This window comes from Trypanosoma cruzi, genomic scaffold (genome assembly GCF_000209065.1).
Source record: "Trypanosoma cruzi strain CL Brener 1047053514087 genomic scaffold, whole genome shotgun sequence".
Classification (NCBI taxonomy): Eukaryota; Euglenozoa; class Kinetoplastea; order Trypanosomatida; family Trypanosomatidae; genus Trypanosoma; species Trypanosoma cruzi.
The window spans coordinates 17123-36214 of record NW_001849234.1 but is presented as its reverse complement, the minus strand read 5'-3'; the positions used below and the strand labels follow the sequence as shown (position 1 = coordinate 36214).

Genomic DNA, 19092 nt, shown 5'->3' with positions numbered 1-19092 from the left:
TAAGACAATAAAGACATTAGGCGTCATTGGGGACGTGGAGACGTTACGAACTTTTGTGTCGGTACTCCATCAATCGTTGTTGGAACAAAAACATCGGCTGCAGCGACAACCCGGTCCTCACACAAATGCGTCTTCTTCTGAGACGTCGGTGGGTGTGACTAGCGAGGATAGTTATCCGTTTCTCTCAGCGCTTGGCATGCAACGAACACGGCTGTTACTTGTAAAAACCGTGCATGAACTTTCCATGCAGGATGAAGGTGTCGTCCCGGTCTACGAGAAGCTCAGTTGGATCAATGCAACAGCAGTGGCAACCAGGCCGCAAGGCGCACAATCCCCGTGTCTCATCCCATTTATTCTACAAGAAGACTTTGTTAATTTCATTGAGCCGAGCCCCTCATACGACGAGAATCTTTTGCAGCAGATTGGTCCGGCCTTCCTCAGTGGATTTGTTCATCCCACACAGTGTGGTCCTGCGGAAATTCTTTCCATGCCACGAAATGAGATTCGGTGTCTTTACAAGAAGGGGATTGGCCCGTCAGGGAAGCTTTGGACCGAAGTGAAGGACCTCGTGCTGCCCGACTCCCCCATTCTACAGCAGGCTTTTCAGGCGGCAACTCTGGTAGACGCTCTATTTGGCCCTGTAGAACACATCTTACCGAGGCATAGGCGTGGTAAAAAACGAACTTCAGAATTGACGAAAAATCAGAGCCGGTTGCGGAGTTTTTTCATCTCACAACTTCGCTCATCGCGGTCTCTGTCGCGGAGAAGGTGGAGTTGTGCGCTACTGCGATATCCGCGTCTTTTGCAGCGATTAAATTTGTCGCCACTGATGGTTTTTTGCGAGTCGGCGCTGACGTTTTGTAGTTTTAAAGTACATGTTCCTTTTGTTCGCTGTTGCATGCCTTTGCTGCGACGGCTGCGACGAATGGGCCATGACGAGAAGGCTGCACGGTTGGTATGGAACCATCTTTCTGTTGACAGCCCTGTCCTTGCTTTGTTGTTTAAAGAAAATCCGTGGGCTCTGGAAGATGCGGTCACCGTTATTTGTCGCACGATGCGCACGGGTGTGGGGATGCGCAGAGAGGCGTGGATGGGCCATCGATCACTTGCCGTACTGCGTGTGGCCGCCGTCTCTGGGCTATTGACGCCTGCACACTGCATTCCTACTTGTGCCGCCGCCCTTGAGTGTGGCGTACACTTTGCCACCGTTCAGCAACTTGTGGAAGAGGTGTTCGGCCATGATGGCGACACGACACAGTGGGTCCTGAACATGGTGCGACTGACCACCGAGAGTCACACGACGCGTCTTCTTGTGCCTTTGGAGTCCCCGTCTCACTCGACTCGAATGCGCAGCCTTTTGCGAAGATATGCATATGAGTCGAATGCGATCTGCTCACCGCCATTGGTGGAACTATGTGTGCCGTCCCGTAGTAAAATTCTTGCACTCTGGACGTTGGTAAATGACGAGTTCACGAGTATTTCTTTGTGTCGATTGATATGTCGTCTCTTTTTAGATGGGGGATCTCTAATGGACTTGAATAACATGAGTGAAGCACCGCATGTAGGTTTACAAGGGCTCAATAACTTTTTTTGTGAGGAGGTGCTTGCATCCATCGCAGCCAATTGCACAACAGAGAGGAGTTATGTGATATTTATGGATGCAATTCTTTCACGGCGTCGCCTGCGGGATGCTCAAAGGTGTAAGCAACTTTTGTTGAGTGAGATGGACGATGAATGCGGACATGTCGTATTGCCCACTCTTGCCATTGAGAAAGTGAGCATTCCCTCAGGGGCCTGCTAGCAATGGTTTGTATTTGTTGAAAATTTTTCTGGCGCTATCTTCTGTACCTCCCACGCTTAATTCTTGAAAAAATATATATTTTTTACATGTGCATTCGTTTGTGATTTATCTGCCTTTACTGCTAGTACCCACCTCTGGAGCAGCCATGTATTGTTCTTTGGACGTTCTTGATGAAATCGCCCTTTATTTTTATTTCTCTTTTTTTTTTTTCTTTATTTGTGTGTGGACGATTAGTAACCGGCAACGCGGGTGGTGTTGAGAGAGGGGCGCTCTGTTGTCGTGAGAGTGGGCAATAGAGAGAGAGGGAGAGACAGAGGATTGCTCGGATGACCTTCTCACCCCGTGGGACAAAAAGCGGAGAGTTTGCGTTTGACGTATGCAAGCTGAAGCTGGGCTCCGGTGGCAGTGGGACAGTGTTTCTCGCACAGCACCATTGCACCCATGAGCTCGTGGCAGTGAAACGTCTCTTTGCAAAAGGAGCGGCAGAATGTGGAAAAAGTCCTTTGCAGTGTGCGCGTCTGGCAGGCCACCGTTGCTATCATCATCACCATCATCATCATTGTTCCTGTGTTGCCCATCATGGGAAAAGGCCCACAAGCGCAAGGACGGCAACACTGACATTTGAAAAGGATGATGATGATGAAAATCTGCTGAGGGATGTGGATGGCCACGTCAGCTGCAGCAGCGATCTCAGCAACAACAGTCAAATCTACGACGATGATATGCATGATGACAGCGACGGCATTTTTGAGGAAAAAGAAGATGAAGAAATGGTGGAGGTGAAGGGGGTGGTGGCGGAGCTGGAGAAGGAAAATACAAGTGGAGAAGGGAGGGAGAAAAAGAGTTCTCCTGCGTGGGGACGGGTTCCTTCTGTTGCCCGTTCGCCCTGCGAGAGTACGATCCTGCAGTACCTTGGGCCACACCATCACATTGTAAAGTTCCTCGGTAGTTACACCTCCCCAAGCAGGGTCACATTCTTCGCCATGGAGCTCATGGACAGCGATGTTGGGAGAGAACTGCGTGGGGCCAATACGGCTTTTATGAAGGAGGATATTGCGTGCCCACTGCTTTATAGTGTGGCTTCTGCAATTGCCCATCTTCATCGACGCGGTGTTGCCCACCGTGACATCAAGCCAAGTAACATTCTTCTCCGGCGGGTAAATGCGGCAAAAATGATTGTCAGTGCCGCTGAACAGTGTGCCCCCGCAATGCCTGGAGCAGGGCTCGGCAGCATGCACATGGAACGCCGGCCCAACAATGTCTTTTTCTCCGAAGAGAAGGAAGAAGAGCAGCAATACTTCAAGGCTGCACTTGGGGACTTCAGTGCAGCACACTTCATGCATGAGAGCACGAAAGTGGGGAGTGGGCGTGGGACTTTGTACTATAAATCCCCAGAGCAGCTCATGGGCCGTGCTGAGGACTACTTTGCGTGTGACATGTGGGCTCTGGGCTGCACATTATTTGAACTGAGCACCGGGTCTGTTGCCTTTTGCGGCTCCACAGACCTGCAGGTCCTTCATCAGATTTATGCAAAACTTGGCACGGACTTTCAATTTTACCCGGAAAAAATACGTGAGACGACATTGTTTGACAGTCTTTCTGCCCCGTCAACGGCGTTTCTTGAGTTGTTGAAGGGGCTTCTTGCACTCGACCCAAAAAAGCGTTTGACAGCAAGTGAGGCATTGAAGCACCCTTTTTTTGATCCCATTCGGCATAAATATGGTGTTGACAGCGAAAATATGGAGGTGACGTTTCCTCTGCGACCCCGCTGCTGCAGGCCGGTGGATACGACTCGGTTCACTTTCCGCCCCGTTTGTAGCACACCCGCCAAACGGTCTCAGAGGGCAATCGCGGGTGTCTTTTCCCGTGTCAAGTGTGGCCTGAACTTGTCGGATCCCAACCTGTCTTGCTCTGGACGACGATGCAGCGTGTGGTCCTCCTCGTTTAGCGGGAGTCTGACTCCAAGAGCTGCTTCTACTTGTATGAAGTCGCATCATGAGAGCATTAACGCCTCGCGTCGTTGTAGCGGCGGATGGGGTGCCTGCAGCGCCGCCGTCCCTCTCTATTTCTCCTCCTTTACTCCCAGAGCAGGCGGGATGAGTGCACAGGGAAAGGATGATAATCCCAAAACGATTGGTCCACCTATTTCTCCCGTGGCGTTATGCTTTAGCCCGGCGACTTCTGTCAAGTGTCGTGGCAGTTCTATGAGTGCCAACAAGGCGCATACTGCTACCGCTCCTGCTGCTAGCACTCTGGCCACAACCGTTTCTCCGCATGGAAAGACGCTGCGATGGACCCCATCCTCTAAAATCACGCTTGGGAATGCACGGACCAACTTTTTATTTGAAAGAGTCGTACTGGGGGGAGATGCATGTGGTGGTGGTTGCCCAACGGGGCCACGCGTGTTATTGGATGATGATTCCCATTCCTGTCGTCACGATTTTGACTCACCGCCTGTGCGCAAGATACTTTTTGAGTCACCCCATCAGTCTCTTATCTACCGGCTAAACGACAGCTCCGACAACGCAGAGAGCAGCGCAGTAGCCGTCGATGAGCCCTAATTGAAGCGGGGGAGGGAAAGGAAAGGAAGGAAAGGAAGGGAAGGGGAGTAAAGAAAGAATTGTGGACAACTCTTTATGGGAGGAATAATGCGAACATAAAGGAAAATTGACGGAGCCGCTGTGGATTTACACTAATTGCACAGAGCGTTTCACGTTTGGCGCACAGTTAGAACTTATTCATTTTGTTGTTGTTGTTGTTTTCTTATCTATCTCTTTACTCCCCGTCTCGATGAGTATTTTTGTACATGACGCAACGTACCGCACACGTTCACCTTCCACCACCACCACCACTCGCTCTTCTCTTGCCATGAACATTCAATGAGAGACAAGAGTGAGGCGGAGGGGTTGAAGAAAACAAAGGAAAGGGGGAGGGAAATAAATTTGATCCGTGCTGTAGCCGAGTGGGCATTTGAATGGTTGTCTTTCCACCGAATCCAACGTGCAGCAGGACCTCCCTACAAAGTTGTTGTTGTTGTTTTTTTTTTCTTTTTTTACATTCACAATACGAGACTTCAATAGGGGCGGGGAGGAGGGGAGGGGGGAACTGACCGGCCGACGAGTAGAGGGCCGCGACGTCTTTCACTCACCACCCCATCACCGCGACGCAACACTTTTAGATGTCAACACCCGCTTAAATAAACGCACATTATTTTCAACGTTGTACACTTCGCATGATCATTTTGTTTTGTTTTGTTTTGTTAAATTCTTATTGAACTATTTTTTTTTTTTTTCCTTCTTTCTTTCTAGACGATGTGTGTGTACGCCCAGACTTGAGCCCAGTCTTTTTTTTCTTTTTCCTTTTTTCTCGGTTTAAAGTCTGTTGGTGCTTGCAGCCGCCTTCTCCTCCCATTGGTGTTGTCGGCGTGTGTTTGTGTGTGACGATTACTTCCACTTCCTTTTTTTTTTTTTTTCTTTTTTTATTTCTTTTATATTTTTGTTGTTTTTGCCCCCGCCCCACGCATCTGCAACACTCCCGTACAAAAACTTCTCTCCACCTCTTTCTGCCTGTTCCGACAAAAAAAAAAAAAAGGTGAACAAAAGAAGAAAAACGAAGGGGAAGAAAAGAAAAGAAAAGAAAAAAACAAAAAACGGAAGCGAATCCACTCACAGGCAAATCAAAAAGTGAGAACGCAAGGCAAGAGAAACTGAAATAGGAATTACAAAACAAAACAAAAGGAAAAGGAAAAGGAAAAAAAAAAGCCAAAAGAAGAAAAGAAAGAGACATCCGAGTTTTTTTGGTTGATATGCGACTGAGTATAAAATTTTTTGCCGCTCTTGGCGGTTTCCTTTTTGGTTATGACACAAGTGTCATCAACGGGGCCCTCTTCCAGATGAAAGATTACTTTGGCTTTTCAGAGCACTCCTGGAAGGCGGGTCTCATTGTGAGTATTGCCGTTATCGGTGCCTTTGTGGGAGCATTTATTCCCGGAATTGCGTCACTACGCTTTGGACGACGGACTTGTATTGCCATGGCTGACCTCTTGTTTGCCGCTGGATCCCTCCTTATGGCTGTCGCAGTGAATGTGGAAATGGTGCTTGTCGGGCGTGCCGTTGTGGGACTTGGTATTGGTATTTCGTCTGTTACAGTCCCCGTGTATCTTTCTGAAATTACTTCCGCCGAATCGCGCGGAGCTACCGTTGTGTTTAACGGCGTTTCTCTTACAGGCGCACAATTCATTGCTTCTGTCGTGACTGCATTGCTCGTACAGTTTACATCCATTAAAGTTGGGTGGCGTGTGGCCCTTGGTCTGGGTGCATTGCCAGCAATAGTTCAATTGGTTGGTCTTGTTTTTTTTCTGCCGGAGAGCCCACGATGGCTACTTGCAAAAGGTGATCGGGAAAATGCATTTAAGCTGGCCGAAAGGTTTGAAGTGGATATATGCAGATCCGATGAATCTGAATGTTCCGAGAACTTTGCAATTAATTACAGCGGAATCTTTAAGAAGGCGATTCGACGTCGTTTGCTCATTGGATGCATGCTCCACGTTTTACAACAAGCTTCCGGCATCAATACAATCATGTACTACAGTGCAGTTATATTGTATGATGCCGGTTTTAAGGATCCCAAAACTCCCGTTATCTTGTCGATTCCACTTGCGGGCATAAATGCTGTCTCCACCATAAGCGGTCTTTTTACTGTGGATCGATGGGGAAGACGTATATTGTTGCAGATAAGTGCGAATGCCTGTCTTGTCATAACGATTGCAATGACGGCCGTCGGTTTTTTCTTGGGTAATCAAATTCCGTACTCGATTGGAGGATGGGTTTTCCTTTCGTTACTAGGTGTCTACCTTATCTTTTTTGCCCCAGGTCTTGAAGCCATGCCGTGGGTCATTATGGGCGAAATCTTTCCAAATCACTTGCGCAGCACGGCGGCATCTTTGGCAACCATGTGCAACTGGGCCTCAAATGCCCTTGTCTCTCAGGTATTTCCAATCTTGATGGGCTCTATTGGGGTGGGGGGTACATTCAGCGTTATCTGTGGGTGTATTGCCTTCGCAGCTGTCTTTATCCAGTTATTTGTGGTGGAAACAAAAGGACTTACGCTAGAGGAGATTGATTTGTTATTTAACAGGAAGAATGAGGAGGAAATCACAAGTGAAAACGGCACAAATGAAGAAAACTTCAGTCGGAAAGAGAATTATTTAAATCGGGGTAACCGGAACGCCACTGAAAACAACAGTGACCCCAGGCCCTTCGCATAAAGACTGTAAGATGACGCATTACTTATTTGCATTGATGTGTGCATCCTTTTGTGTGTGTACTTTTGTTTGTGCAAAAAAAAGAAAAAAAGGAAAAAAAAAAAGAGAGAAAAGAAAAATTCTTTTTGTGTTATTGCTTTGAAAAAGTCATGTTTTTCCGTTTGTTATTGGGATTCTTTTTTTTTTCTTTTTTCTTTCAATTTCAGTAGGTTTTGTTTATTAATGGTTTCTTTTTTTTTTTGCTAATATTTATTGACATGCACCACTCACACTCTCACTTTATTTATTTATTTATTTATTTATTTATTTATATGTCTGCCAGCTTAATTGTATTACTTCAGCAGATCTCTCTCTCTCTCTCTCTCTCACGCACACACACAACGCAAGGATGCCTCTCGGTGTGGTTTCTTTTTTCTTTTTTTGTTTTTGGTTTTTTTGTTTTTTGGTTTTTTTTGTTTAGTGGGAGGGGCGGGCGGTGTGCGGAGCAAAAAAAAAAAAAAAAAAGGGGGCGACTGACAAGACGGGAGAAAACAAAAAAAAAAAAATAATTATAATTCGGCTTTTCTTTCATGTCGCTTCTCTCCCGACCAATTTTTTTTTTTTCTGTCTTTTTGCCTGCGTGTCCGGGGAGGGGAAGAGGGGAGTTGAGCAAAACGGCCACGTTTTTTTTTTTGTTTTGTTTTGTTTTTTGTTTTTTTGTTACGTTTATTTTTCCCTCCCACTCTTTTTTCCCTCTTCCCGTACGCCTGCCTGCCTGCCTGCCTGCCTGTGACTGTGACTGTGACTGACTGTGACTGTGACTCTGACTGTGACTGTGTGTGGCATTACTCCGCATGGATTTTTTTTTTTTCGGTTTTTGTTTTTTGTTTTTTTCGTTTGTCTCTTCTTTTCCGCCGCCGGTGGATCGGTGCATCGCCGTTTGAAATGGACGCCGACGGTGCGATTCTGCACTTTGCTGGCGTCTTTCCGGCTTGAGGCCCACACCTGTGCTGCCGAGAAGGAAAAAAAAAAAAAAAAATGCGTCGCTGCAAGATGGACTAACCTGCTATTCAAAGAAGTTTGATTTGGTTTGTGTTTTTTTTTTCCTTTGAATATTTATTTATTTATTTATTTATTTATTTATTTATTTATTGTTTAATTTGACCCGAAGTTTTATTATGATTGTATGAGGGATTTATTATTTCCGGCTTATTTACGTATTTAATTTATTTATGACGTATTCCGTTTCTTTACGCCCAATTTGCCCTCCCGCGGTGGGTGTTTGTGTGAGACGGCGGTGGTCTTCTCACGTGTGTGGCTTCCAAAAAATTCTTTTCTTTTCTTTTCTTTTTTTTTTTTTTTTTTCCTTTTCGATGAGTGGGTTCTTGGGAGGAAGTGTGCACTGGCGTAATAAATTGTGCGTGAGTGGCATATTTCAAACAAGTCAAGAAAGAAGGGAATTGTTTGCACAAGGAAATACAAATATATATATATATATATGTATATGTTTACATCCACATAAATATATATGTTTATATGCAAATAAATATATTTTAGGGTTTGTTTGTTTTTTACCTGAAATCGTTTCTCTTTGTTTCTGTGGAGTGAACGCATACACGAGTGGAGGGGAGGGGAGCGACAAATGGGGACGGATCCTGTAGAGGACGTTGTGGAGGGGACTTTCAGCCTCCTTGCCCCACGTGTCCGACAAGGTATGATCATTCCCTCATCCAGGCTGCACTGCAGACGACTGAATTGTTCCCCCCACGCCGAGTGTCATGGTGACCGTCATGCCACTGGCTCCGACCGGATGGATGTAGAGAGTCACTGCCCTGTCGCGCGCTACGGCCATTCCCTCACCGAGATACAGCAGGATGTTTTGTTTCTTTTTGGTGGTGTTTCACAGGCTAAGGAATATCTGAACGATGCGTGGATTTTGAGACTGTACGACGCGGAAATTAAATTCTTCCAGCTGGAGGTTGTGGGGGATGTGCCATGCGGTCGGTTTGGTCACTCTGCGCACCGCATGCTGGACGGCAGGGGCGTCATTATTTTTGGCGGTTCGAATAATAGAGAAGCTTTTAATGATCTGTATGTCACTTCACTGAGCCAGTGGACGAAGACACATCAGGCGGTTTTCCAGCGAGTGGATATGCATTCCCCCCCTCCTAATTCCATCCGTCCAGTGGTAGGCAGTTCAACTTGGAACTTTCCCACAACAACAACAACAACAGCAGCAGCAGCAGCAGCAAACACAACCCGTGTAACTTCTTCCCTCGGATGGCCGAGTCCTCGTCGCTCACATACATTGGTGCCCATGGCGGAGGGAAAGGCCATTCTCTTTGGTGGGCATGGTGTCGTCTCCTTCAATGATGTATGGGTGCTGGATGAAAACGCATTACAGTGGAAGTGTGTGGAGACCCGCAGAACAGATCTGCAGGGTTTTCTAATGGAGATTCCAGCGCCGCGTTACTGCCATTCGGCCGTGGTGTACCCGGACCCAACATCATCTGCAGATGGAAGGAGTGATGCCACTGTGTCGCGTGTCGCGACGAGTACCACCGATGCAGAAATGGGAAGGAGCTTGTATGTTTTTGGTGGGGTCCTTTTTTCTCCCGTGGGCGATAATACTTTGTGGGAGTTGAACCTCTCCAAATTTGTATGGCGTCGTGTAAAGGTGTGGGGTAGTGTTGTCCCACCTCCACGCTTTGGGCATACTGCATGTGTATTGTCCCATTATATGGTCGTCTTTGGTGGGACCGATAAGTTTCAGTCTGGAAACACTCCTGGTGATTGCTTTATGTACAACTTCTGCTCCTGTGAATGGAGTCTTTTGAGTAGGGATTTCCCCGATAATTTGATTGGAATCCCTGTGCTCTCTGTGCAAACCTCAGAGGATGAGACGTTGGAGACGGAAAGAACATCGCAATTAAATTACACTGCGTTAAGTCACTTACCTGTCGCTCTTCGAGGGTGTCAGTCGTTGGTTGCGAAGCGTACGCCAAGTTTCATGCCGCCCGGTCGCCGCTCGCATGCTGCTGCTCGTTCTTCTCGAAGAAAAATTATTATATTTGGTGGATGGGACGGCAACCGCATTGATGGTGATTGTTTTCAGTTGATCTTGGCGCCTTCTACACTAAGGGAGTGGTCGTATGATTTTCTGGTGGGTGCGCGTCGACGACGCGGTTAAATTTTTGTTTTGTGAAGGAAGAGTTTCACCTTTGAGTTATGGAGCGATGTTACTTGCAATAGTGCACACAATCTTAAGGGTTGGAGGGGTTGGCAGGCTGAGCTTGCAGTTGTTTTTTTTCTTTTGTTTTATATTTGTGATTTTTTGTGGCTAGCGCCATAATTTCTCTTTGAACAAACGTATTTTGTGGTCAACACTTCATTTTAGATTGTTTTTTTTTTCTTTTTGCTAAATATTTGTGTAAAAGATTGAACGCATTTATTTGTAGAAGAGAGTCTTTCCTTTTTTTTTTTTTTTTTCCTTTTTTTTTGTTGTTGTTCCCTTTTTGGGTGGTAGGGATCCGCGTGTGCGGTCTCAACGTCCATTACAAATTACACGTCTCGGCTTTATTTCATTCTGTTGTTGTTTGTTTGTTGCTTGTAGTTCCAGTGAAGAGAACAGGGGATTAATTTGTGTGGTGGTGGCGGACAAGGGACTTCAAAAAAGAGGGGGGAGAAGCAAAGTGGAATATGGTGCGGGTCATCAAGGGAAAAGGAAAAGGCGGAGGTGCCCTGCCGCTTCTGGAGTCGAGCGGCGGCATGCGGATTCCGCACATGGGCGTTGGCACGTATGAACTTTACGGCGATGAGTCTCGGATTGCCGTGCTGGCGGCTCTGCGGTTGGGGTTTCGTCTCGTCGATACCGCCGCTGGGTACCACAACGAGGAACACGTTGGAGCCGCCATCGAAGAGAGCGGGGTGCAGCGGGAGGAGTTGTTTGTTGTGGTGAAGATTGCCCCAAAGGCGATGGCGTCGGAGGAACTTGTCGAGAAGGGCATTCGCGAGAGTGTACGGAAGCTGCGGATTGCGTATGCGGACTGTGTGTTGATTCATTGGCCCGGCTGTGGTGGGCTGAAGCCGGAGGAGGCGGAGGGACATCGAGCGGCACGACACCGCTGCTGGAAGGTGATGCAGGCCCTGAAGAAGGAGGGCATCATACGACATTTGGGGGTGTCCAATTTTGCCCCGCGGCACTTTCCCCATTTGGTTGGCAATGCGGCGGAAGAAGCGCATTTATTTGACGCTGCCAACCCATGCAGGCCCGTGATCAATCAGATTGAACTGCACCCGCTCTGTGTGCAGCAAGAAGCTTGCGACTTCTGCCGGGAACGTGATATCATTCTCCAGCAATATTCACCATTGGCGCAGGGACATGCAAAACTTGTTGAGCATCCCGTCCTGTGTGCGATCGTAAAGGACCTGTTCCCTGGGTACACAGTGCAAGATGTGTTGCTCATGTGGGGCCTCAGTCAGGGCTTCTGTGTTGTGGTGCGCAGTCGTTCCAAGGAACATTTAGCGCAAAATTGGGCTGCCGCAAAGGCTTTTTTTGATGAAGGGCTGCTCAGTGAGTCACAAAAGGAGCAACTGAAAAACCTGCGAGAGTCGATGCGGGTTGTGGAGGATCATCATTTCTGTTGGCACAGTGAACATATCGACTAACAAGCCAGGATGGAGCGGGAGGCCAGAAAGAAAAAAAAAATGGAGGGAGGAAAGAGGGGAAAAAAGAGACAAGACGGGTATTGACAAAGTGACTGGCCTTCAACTGCGGCGGCGCACAATAAGCACCCCTCTTTTGGATGTCTTTTTTTTCCTTCTTTGCTTCTTATTGCTGTTGTCGCTCGGGGGTTGTGTGGCGAATAGGGTCAAACGGACACAAACATTACACACAACACGGAGGGTTTGTTCATGTGCCGTCGCATAGTTGGGCGTGGTGTCGTCAAGCCCTTTTTGGTTTCCCATGTCTCCCAGCATTGCCCGCTCCATGCAGATGCGGGGAGGAAAGGCATGCAGGACCGCCTTGCAGCTCTCGTGTTGGAGTGCGATCGGAATTCCTTACGCCCTTTCAGTGGTTCCATTTGTGCCGCGGCTCTCACCGCCACCGGGGTGGGGTTGTGCGCTCTCACTTTTTTCTACAACGTGGGCAGGCCTGTGGTGAATGCGTATGCGGAGGCGCATGCAATGGGTTGCCTCGGGGAAGCGGAGGGAGAGGAGCAGGGGGAAAAATGAACCCAAAGGAGAAAATGGGGTGGTCGTGGCCTAAAAGATGAATTTGAAGAAAATGAAAAAGAAGGCACTAAATCCCTTTGACTAGAAGGGGAATTTGTCGGTATAACAGCATATTGTTCTCACATGTGTATAAGTCTTTTCCGACCTCTCTTTCTTTCTTTTTATTCCCCTCTGTTTTGGATGCCACGGTGCTGAGCCTTACTGGAATCGTTTATGTAAAGGAATCCTAAGATCTCTTTTACGTCTAATGAAAAATAACAAACTTTTGAATTCCCCAACTTTGCGTGCTGGGGGAGCTCGGGGACCGTCAAGATCTCTGTCTTTGAATCATTCACGTTTGCCTGCATCTTCGCCGAGACGAACCACGAAAACAGTAACCTCCGCGGCGCCGGGTAACACCAGCCCGGATCCCGAAAGTATCCAACATGTAAACGAACTTGCAATTTTTCAAGCATATAAAAAAAACTGGTGTGAAGTGATTCTTGGCTCCACCAGCGGACTCCTTTTTCTCATGGTTCTTGCTGTGCTGTATGCAGTGTATACCTTGTGTCTTCCGTACGGGGACAGTATTAGTTTTGGCATCTTGCTCTCTGTCGTTTTGCATCCGAAGAGTACGGTGGAATACTTTGGTTCCCGCTATGAAATGCGATGTTGCGCAGAAAGAATGCGGAAATTACAACAGGCATGGGCGTCGCGATCCAGGCTTTCTGGTGTGATTGGCTCTTTGCTTTCGTTGGGTTACTTCTTCTCGTGTGCGTCAATGCAGGGTGTGATGTTTTTGGGTCTTGACAAACTCTCCGTGAGCGCTCGATGGGGAAGGAGGGGCGGGGACCGTACCGGGAAGGCGAGGAATGAGGCTGGCGAGAAGAGGGAATTTCTCACGTCCACTCCCACGGGGCGAGTCATTCTACGCTTGCTTGTGGTGACCATTTTCACCGTCGTTGCCCACTCGACGATTGGGATTTTCTTTTTCTTTGAGTTGCACGCTGTGCTCATGGCTGTGTTTGCTGTCACAGTTGTGATTGTGCCGGAGGAACGCTTTACCTCCGTGATGTGGCGCCTTTGGTGTTTTGCGCTTGCACTCTTTTTTGTAGTAGCGCTCTCTTACAATATGGCGGTGGATGTCCTCTCCATCAGTGACGCGGTGAAGCGAACGACGTCGGCTGTGGTCAACGCACGCAAAGAGTGGTCCCATCAAAAGACGTACTTCTCCAATTTAAACAACATTTCGGTGCATGATGCAGATGCGAACGTGACTTCTTTTATTTTTTCCTCCAGTGGCATTGAAGAGATGATTATGACGAAGCTCCAAGAAACTGTGTTGAAGGAGATTGACGATACTCTTAGGCACACAAATGCGACGGAATTGGCTGTTGCCGTTCGTCAGGTCATTGGCCCCATGCTGACAACATTTCCATCCGAGATAAGTATTGGCTCTTTGAAAAATAAAAGCAAGGAACTCTACGCATCACTCTTTCGACGCGGGGATCCTTTACTCACGGTGGATTGGCTCAGCGTACTGCAGAATTTATTGCGGCGTTGGCGGCCTTTCTTTGCTTTTTTAACGCAATTGCTGTTTGGATTGGGATCCAATATGATGGGGTTATTTGACTCGGTGTACGCGACCATGTTATTTGTATGTGTTCTGCGATACTTTTTGCAGCTGGAGCACACAATTCTTTATTATGGAGTTGCTAAAATGCTCCGGGTCATTCACCCACAGGGCGGTGAAAAACACGCACGGATGATAGAGCGTGAGATCACGGTGTCATTTCGGACACTCCTGCAATCCTTTTGGCATCTTTCATGGTTTCACTTCTGCATCACATTTTGCCTTTTTAATGCGTGGTCCTTCCCCACACCTTTTTTCTGCGGGATGATATCCTCCCTTACGGCTGTGTTCCCGCTTACACCCAAGTGGTTCTCACCCGTTGCATTTGCATTGGGGTCTGTTTTCTTCAACGCCGTGGCAAGTGACGGGTTCCTTGGCGCTGCCGTGGATCAGCGTGTGTGGAGTTGCTTTCTTGCTTTTTTGGCGTCGTATGCGGACGAGTGGTTGCTTTGTGTTTCGCGTGGGTTGCGAGGAAATCCTTTGAAGGACTTTACTGGCGTGAAGCGAGAGCAGCTGCCAACATTTGTTGTCGGCACGGCCCTTGTGCTCGGTTATGTAACTTATGGGGTGCGTGGGATTTTGCTTGGGCCCATGACTGTCATTGTCGCAAAGGTGTTGTTTGACAATTGGGACATCGTCTCGCACCCCGAATCGCTGCATAGCCGGTTTTTGTTTGCAGAAGAAACGGAGTCCGCATGATACTCAAGAGAGGGTGAGGGAAGGAAAGAAACTGAAGGTAAATATATTTTTTTTTTCTTTTTTTTTTTCTTGTGTGTGTGGTCCATTTCTCGACTTAGTTGCTTGCTTCTTCTGGACGTGGCTGCTCCCGCCCTATACATGTCATAAATGAGAGGGTATGTCTCACTTGGTTATAGGCGAGAATACCCTGTCCAGTGAACCACGAGAAGCGAGGGCACGGATAAGAAATGCATGGAGCATGTGGCAAATTCAGGATGTCGTGTTGCCTACACAGAGAATTAAATTCTCGGGGAGCCCACGCACGGGTACGTTACATTCCGCTTGTGTGTTTGCCTGCAACACATCTTCCACGTAGGTGTCTATGGCGAGTATACCGCATGTATTTACAGTTAGGGGGAGGGAGAGTGTTTCTTTTGTGTTTTCTGTGCCGCTTTAGAAGAAAGAAACCTTTTGTGTAGACATGAGTTTTTTTTTTTTGTTTTATGTATGTTCTGTTTGCTTTTTCTTGTGTGTTTGTGTGTGTGAGCGCTTGTCTGCTCTTTTTTTTTCTTCTTTGATGGCGCATTTTGGAAAAGAACACACACAAGAAAAAGCAAACATAATGTGCCGTAGGCGCCTGGCGCCTGCGGATGTCGACATAAGGAGGTTGCTCGATGCCTACCGCAGTGGCCATTCCTCCAGGGACGTCCATTCCTCAGTGGGAGGAATGATGATGGGCGTCAGGCCTACTTTGCTTTTCAGCGCGTGTCTGCTTGGGCAGCGTGTGACGTATCGCGGGGGAAGTTGCGCACCTCCAGTGCATCGCCGCACGCCTGTCGGGTTTATTGTGGACTGTCTGTGGCGTGAGCACCGCCTTGTCGACTGTCTTCCCATCTGCCCGGAGATGGACCTTCTCGCCATGCCGTCGCCGCGGCCACCACTTCGACTGGTGAAGGATTCACGTAGCGGGCGTCGTAGACTTGTGACTTCACCGCCAACCGTGTCGGAGTATGTAATTCCCCCGCCTGAAATGTATCGTGAGGAAGGGAATGGTGTGAAGGAACGTCTTTTGCAACGCCATCCACGCCTTGCGAAGGAGTTGCTGGTGCGTCGCCTTGCCGGAATGGATGGATGTGTCTTCAAGTCTCGGTCGCCCAGCTGCGGTGTGCTGGACGCGCGCATGTACGCTGCGGAGAGTGGCGGAAGCTACGAGGGGACGGATGGTTTTTTCGTGGAGGAGTGGGTGCGGCCGGCTGCTGAAGCGACGACGATGCCGCTGCCTTTGACAACGGAGCGTCAGTTGTGCTTTGGTGATGTTGCGTCCTCGTCTCAAAGGATACGGTTGGGGGGCAATTACGCAGTCTTGTCTTTTCTCGCGGATGTTTGGGCCCGCTTTGACGCTCGAATTGATGCAGCGACATTTTCTTCTCTCTGAACAGAAGTCGTGTCGTTTATTTTGTTGTTTCCCTGCTTGCAGTTTTTATGCGCTCGGTTGTGTGTGGAAGTGTGCTAGAAATGGGGGGAAGATGAAATGAATGGGCGGGCCACTGTCTCTCCTGTCGCGGTATTGACATCGGTCCGTCCATGCGTATTTGTCTTCCCAACGCATGCATGACTCTTTGCCTTCTTTTCCTTCTCTGTGTGTTGCCCATGGCAGTTGTCTCGTGAGTGAAGTGTCCCTCTTCGTCTGGCAGAACAGGAAAGGAAAAGAGAAGGATTATATTTTTATAGTTTCTCTTACCCAGGAAGGGGGTGAATGGCGTACAATACCCCCGCATGGAATGAGGAGTTCGGGGTGTTGAAGCAAATGCAGGAGGATCGCATGAACTTTGCCAACAGCATGACATGTCATGAACGCTGCGTTTCGCACTACTGGTTCAATGACTTCTACGCGGGGGAATATAGGTGTATGCGTAACTGTCTGGAGAAGCTGAATCAGGTGGGCATCATCACAAATGTTAACTTCAATAAGTACGAACAGGAGAAAACAGCACGGAAGCGTAAGTAATGCCGGGGAGCCATGAAGCGCGAGGTGGTGGGGTGGAGGAGCTTCGTTTTCTACACGGCATCATGTGGCGGTGTTGGGAACGATACATATACATTTATTTATTTATTTACTGTGTATATGTGCTTGATGAGTCTTTCTGTACTTCTTCCCCTGTAAAACCTATTTTAATCTGAATTGGGGAGGAAGTGTATGGAGAAGCCTTGCATCACATCGGCTCATGTGAGGTTACATGATCATTAAGTGGCTGGCTGGGAGGAAGCTGCCTCTGCCTGTGCACGTGTAAGCGTGTATCCATGCACACTTTATTCACCATGCCTGCGGATGACGTTTGGTATGCCCATTTGTGTTTTGTTGTTGTTGTTGTTTTTGTTTCTCTCTCTCTCTCTCTCTCTTGGTTTTCGGGCGTGGAAATTCTCCCCACGGAGAAAGCAGGAGGAGGGTACGTAAGTGGGAAACGGGGGTGGAGGTTTACTGGGGAACTCCGCTGTGGCAAACACATCTGCACAAGGGGGCCAGAAGAAGAAGAAGAAAAGAAATTCGGCCGGTGGAACGATGGTGCTGGCAGAACTCGGGCAGAAGATCGGGGGGGCGATCTCCAAAATGTCGTCGAAGCCCCTTTTGGGCGAGGACGATGTGAAGGAGTTTTTAAATGAGGTTGCGAGGGCGTTGCTTCAGGCCGACGTGCACGTCACGACAGTGAAGGAGTTGCAGCAGACGATACGCGCCGAGGTCGCCATCACGTCGGAGGCTGTGGGTTTAAATAAGCGGAAGATGTTGCAGACCGCCGTGTTCAGCGGGCTCAGGAAGATCCTCGACCCGGGCGTGAAGCCATTCATACCGGCAAAAGGGAAAACCAACATTGTCATGTTTGTCGGTCTTCAAGGATCTGGAAAGACGACATCGTGCACAAAATATGCGGCGTACTTTCAGCGCAAGGGCCTCAAGACGGCGTTGGTGTGCGCCGACACATTCCGTGCCGGTGCCTACGACCAGCTGCGTCAAAATGCCACCAAGGCAAAGATTCGCTTCTACGGCTCATTGACAGAGGCGGACCCGGTCATCATCGCCAAGGAGGGCGTGGCGGAGCTGGAAAAGGAAAAGTATGACCTTATCATCATTGACACAAGCGGCCGGCACAAACAGGAGTCCGCCCTCTTTGAGGAGATGAAACAGGTGCAGGAAGCGGTGAAGCCCAATGATATTGTGTTTGTGATGAGCGCAACAGACGGTCAGGGTATTCGCGAACAGGCGCGGCAGTTCAAGGAGAAGGTGCCTGTAGGATCCGTGATTATCACAAAACTTGACGGGCATGCGAAAGGTGGGGGTGCGCTGGCAGCAGTTGCCATGACAAAGAGCCCCATCGTTTTTATTGGTACTGGCGAACACTTTGAAGATTTTGAGTTATTTCAGCCTGAGAGCTTCGTGAGCCGCATGCTGGGAATGGGTGATATGCGGGCATTGATGGATACAATGAAGGATGCTAACATTGACACCGATAGTGAGCTCTACAGGCGGTTTCAGGATGGCCAGTTTACGATGCGGGACATGTATGAGCATCTGCAGAATGTGCTCAAGATGGGATCCGTGAGTAAGATCATGAACATGATTCCTGGCATGTCGGCTCTCAGTGGGGCCGCGGGCGAACTTGGCGATGTGACATTGAAGGCCTTTATTCACATCATGGACAGCATGACCGCCGCAGAACTGGACGATGCACGTGTAAAGAAGACAATGACCCCCTCCCGCATTCTCCGCGTTGCACGCGGCAGCGGTCATTCTATCCACGAGGTGCACAATCTCATCACGAGCTACACGAAGTTTGAGGAAGTGGTGAAGAAGATGGGAAAAATGAACTTTAAGGCCATGTCGCAGGACCCTGGTAGCATGTTGTCCGGACGTATGGGGCAGCAACAGATGACACAGTTGGCAAAAGCACTTAATCCGACGATGCTACGGCAAATGGGTGGACTTGGTGGGCTGCAGGGCATGATGAAGCAGCTGCAAAACCTGAAGTAGGCCCCAAACTCCGGTAGTGTGAGGGAGAAAAAAAGGGAACCGGCAAAGCACACATTTTTATGTGTGGTGTACATATGCAAGATATGTGAAGTACGTTGACGGAACATTTCCTTCCTTTTGTCTGCCTGTGTGTTTGTGTGTGCGTTTTTCCTGCACATTTTTTTGGCCTCTAAAATATGTTGCGCGGCGAAAGGGTCTGCAAGCGCACACGTACACACGTAAAGTTAAAAAAAAAAAAAAAAAAGAGACTGCTATGGATTAAAAGTGAAACCGAACGAGGAACCGATTATCCACTTGCACATTGAGTCACAATGCGACATCTCAGATTCTCTTTTTTTTTGTTGTTGTTGTTGTTTTTTTGCTTCCTGTTTTTTGTTGGCTTTTTCTGCTTAGTGCTATCAGCGATGAAATCTGCACCCCCGTGCTTCAGCGGTGTTGTCTTTAACTTTCCATTTGCCCCCCTCCCTTTTTTTTTTTTTTCCTCCTCTCTCCTCCCAACA

At 48.3% G+C, this 19092-nt stretch overlaps 10 protein-coding genes across 10 annotated transcripts, besides 25 other annotated features; all 10 read left to right on the top strand.

The window, feature by feature from the left end:
- On the top strand, positions 1–1801 carry Tc00.1047053505183.160 (hypothetical protein, conserved; the record flags this gene model as incomplete). The annotated part of the gene is made up of 1 exon (XM_809328.1): positions 1–1801. A coding segment is annotated over one exon (1801 nt), but the record flags the coding sequence as incomplete, so codon positions are not given.
- Positions 1–19092: part of a sequence feature (heterozygous, non-Esmeraldo-like haplotype) that runs on past the window's edge.
- Positions 1984–2019: a sequence feature (A-rich).
- On the top strand, positions 2128–4362 carry Tc00.1047053505183.140 (protein kinase, putative; the record flags this gene model as incomplete). Its single annotated transcript, XM_809327.1, has 1 exon — positions 2128–4362. One exon carries the CDS (start codon positions 2128–2130, stop codon positions 4360–4362), a length of 2235 nt encoding a protein of 744 aa, XP_814420.1.
- Positions 2339–2361: a microsatellite.
- Positions 2551–2644: a sequence feature (CT-rich).
- Positions 4371–4410: a sequence feature (CT-rich).
- Positions 5041–5062: a microsatellite.
- Positions 5259–5307: a microsatellite.
- Positions 5379–5451: a sequence feature (T-rich).
- Positions 5524–5584: a sequence feature (T-rich).
- Tc00.1047053505183.130 (sugar transporter, putative) lies at positions 5607–7067 on the top strand (the record flags this gene model as incomplete). The annotated part of the gene is made up of 1 exon (XM_809326.1): positions 5607–7067. One exon carries the CDS (start codon positions 5607–5609, stop codon positions 7065–7067), a length of 1461 nt encoding a protein of 486 aa, XP_814419.1.
- Positions 7140–7183: a sequence feature (T-rich).
- Positions 7343–7375: a microsatellite.
- Positions 7410–7431: a microsatellite.
- Positions 7469–7522: a sequence feature (A-rich).
- Positions 7597–7620: a sequence feature (AT_rich).
- Positions 7729–7765: a microsatellite.
- Positions 7809–7833: a microsatellite.
- Positions 7903–7954: a sequence feature (A-rich).
- Positions 8157–8196: a microsatellite.
- Positions 8373–8415: a microsatellite.
- Positions 8526–8595: a microsatellite.
- On the top strand, positions 8686–10233 carry Tc00.1047053505183.124 (hypothetical protein, conserved; the record flags this gene model as incomplete). The annotated part of the gene is made up of 1 exon (XM_809330.1): positions 8686–10233. The coding sequence occupies one exon, from the start codon at positions 8686–8688 to the stop codon at positions 10231–10233; it is 1548 nt and encodes a 515-aa protein (XP_814423.1).
- Positions 9260–9294: a microsatellite.
- Positions 10511–10543: a microsatellite.
- Positions 10743–11711, top strand: Tc00.1047053505183.120 (aldo/keto reductase, putative; the record flags this gene model as incomplete). Its single annotated transcript, XM_809325.1, has 1 exon — positions 10743–11711. The coding sequence occupies one exon, from the start codon at positions 10743–10745 to the stop codon at positions 11709–11711; it is 969 nt and encodes a 322-aa protein (XP_814418.1).
- Positions 11736–11783: a sequence feature (CT-rich).
- Tc00.1047053505183.110 (uncharacterized protein) lies at positions 11849–12319 on the top strand (the record flags this gene model as incomplete). Its single annotated transcript, XM_809324.1, has 1 exon — positions 11849–12319. The coding sequence occupies one exon, from the start codon at positions 11849–11851 to the stop codon at positions 12317–12319; it is 471 nt and encodes a 156-aa protein (XP_814417.1).
- Tc00.1047053505183.100 (hypothetical protein, conserved) lies at positions 12526–14589 on the top strand (the record flags this gene model as incomplete). Its single annotated transcript, XM_809323.1, has 1 exon — positions 12526–14589. The coding sequence occupies one exon, from the start codon at positions 12526–12528 to the stop codon at positions 14587–14589; it is 2064 nt and encodes a 687-aa protein (XP_814416.1).
- Positions 14636–14660: a microsatellite.
- Positions 15050–16003, top strand: Tc00.1047053505183.90 (hypothetical protein, conserved; the record flags this gene model as incomplete). The annotated part of the gene is made up of 1 exon (XM_809322.1): positions 15050–16003. One exon carries the CDS (start codon positions 15050–15052, stop codon positions 16001–16003), a length of 954 nt encoding a protein of 317 aa, XP_814415.1.
- Positions 16325–16576, top strand: Tc00.1047053505183.84 (hypothetical protein, conserved; the record flags this gene model as incomplete). Its single annotated transcript, XM_809329.1, has 1 exon — positions 16325–16576. One exon carries the CDS (start codon positions 16325–16327, stop codon positions 16574–16576), a length of 252 nt encoding a protein of 83 aa, XP_814422.1.
- Positions 16948–16968: a microsatellite.
- Positions 17129–18592, top strand: Tc00.1047053505183.80 (signal recognition particle, putative; the record flags this gene model as incomplete). The annotated part of the gene is made up of 1 exon (XM_809321.1): positions 17129–18592. One exon carries the CDS (start codon positions 17129–17131, stop codon positions 18590–18592), a length of 1464 nt encoding a protein of 487 aa, XP_814414.1.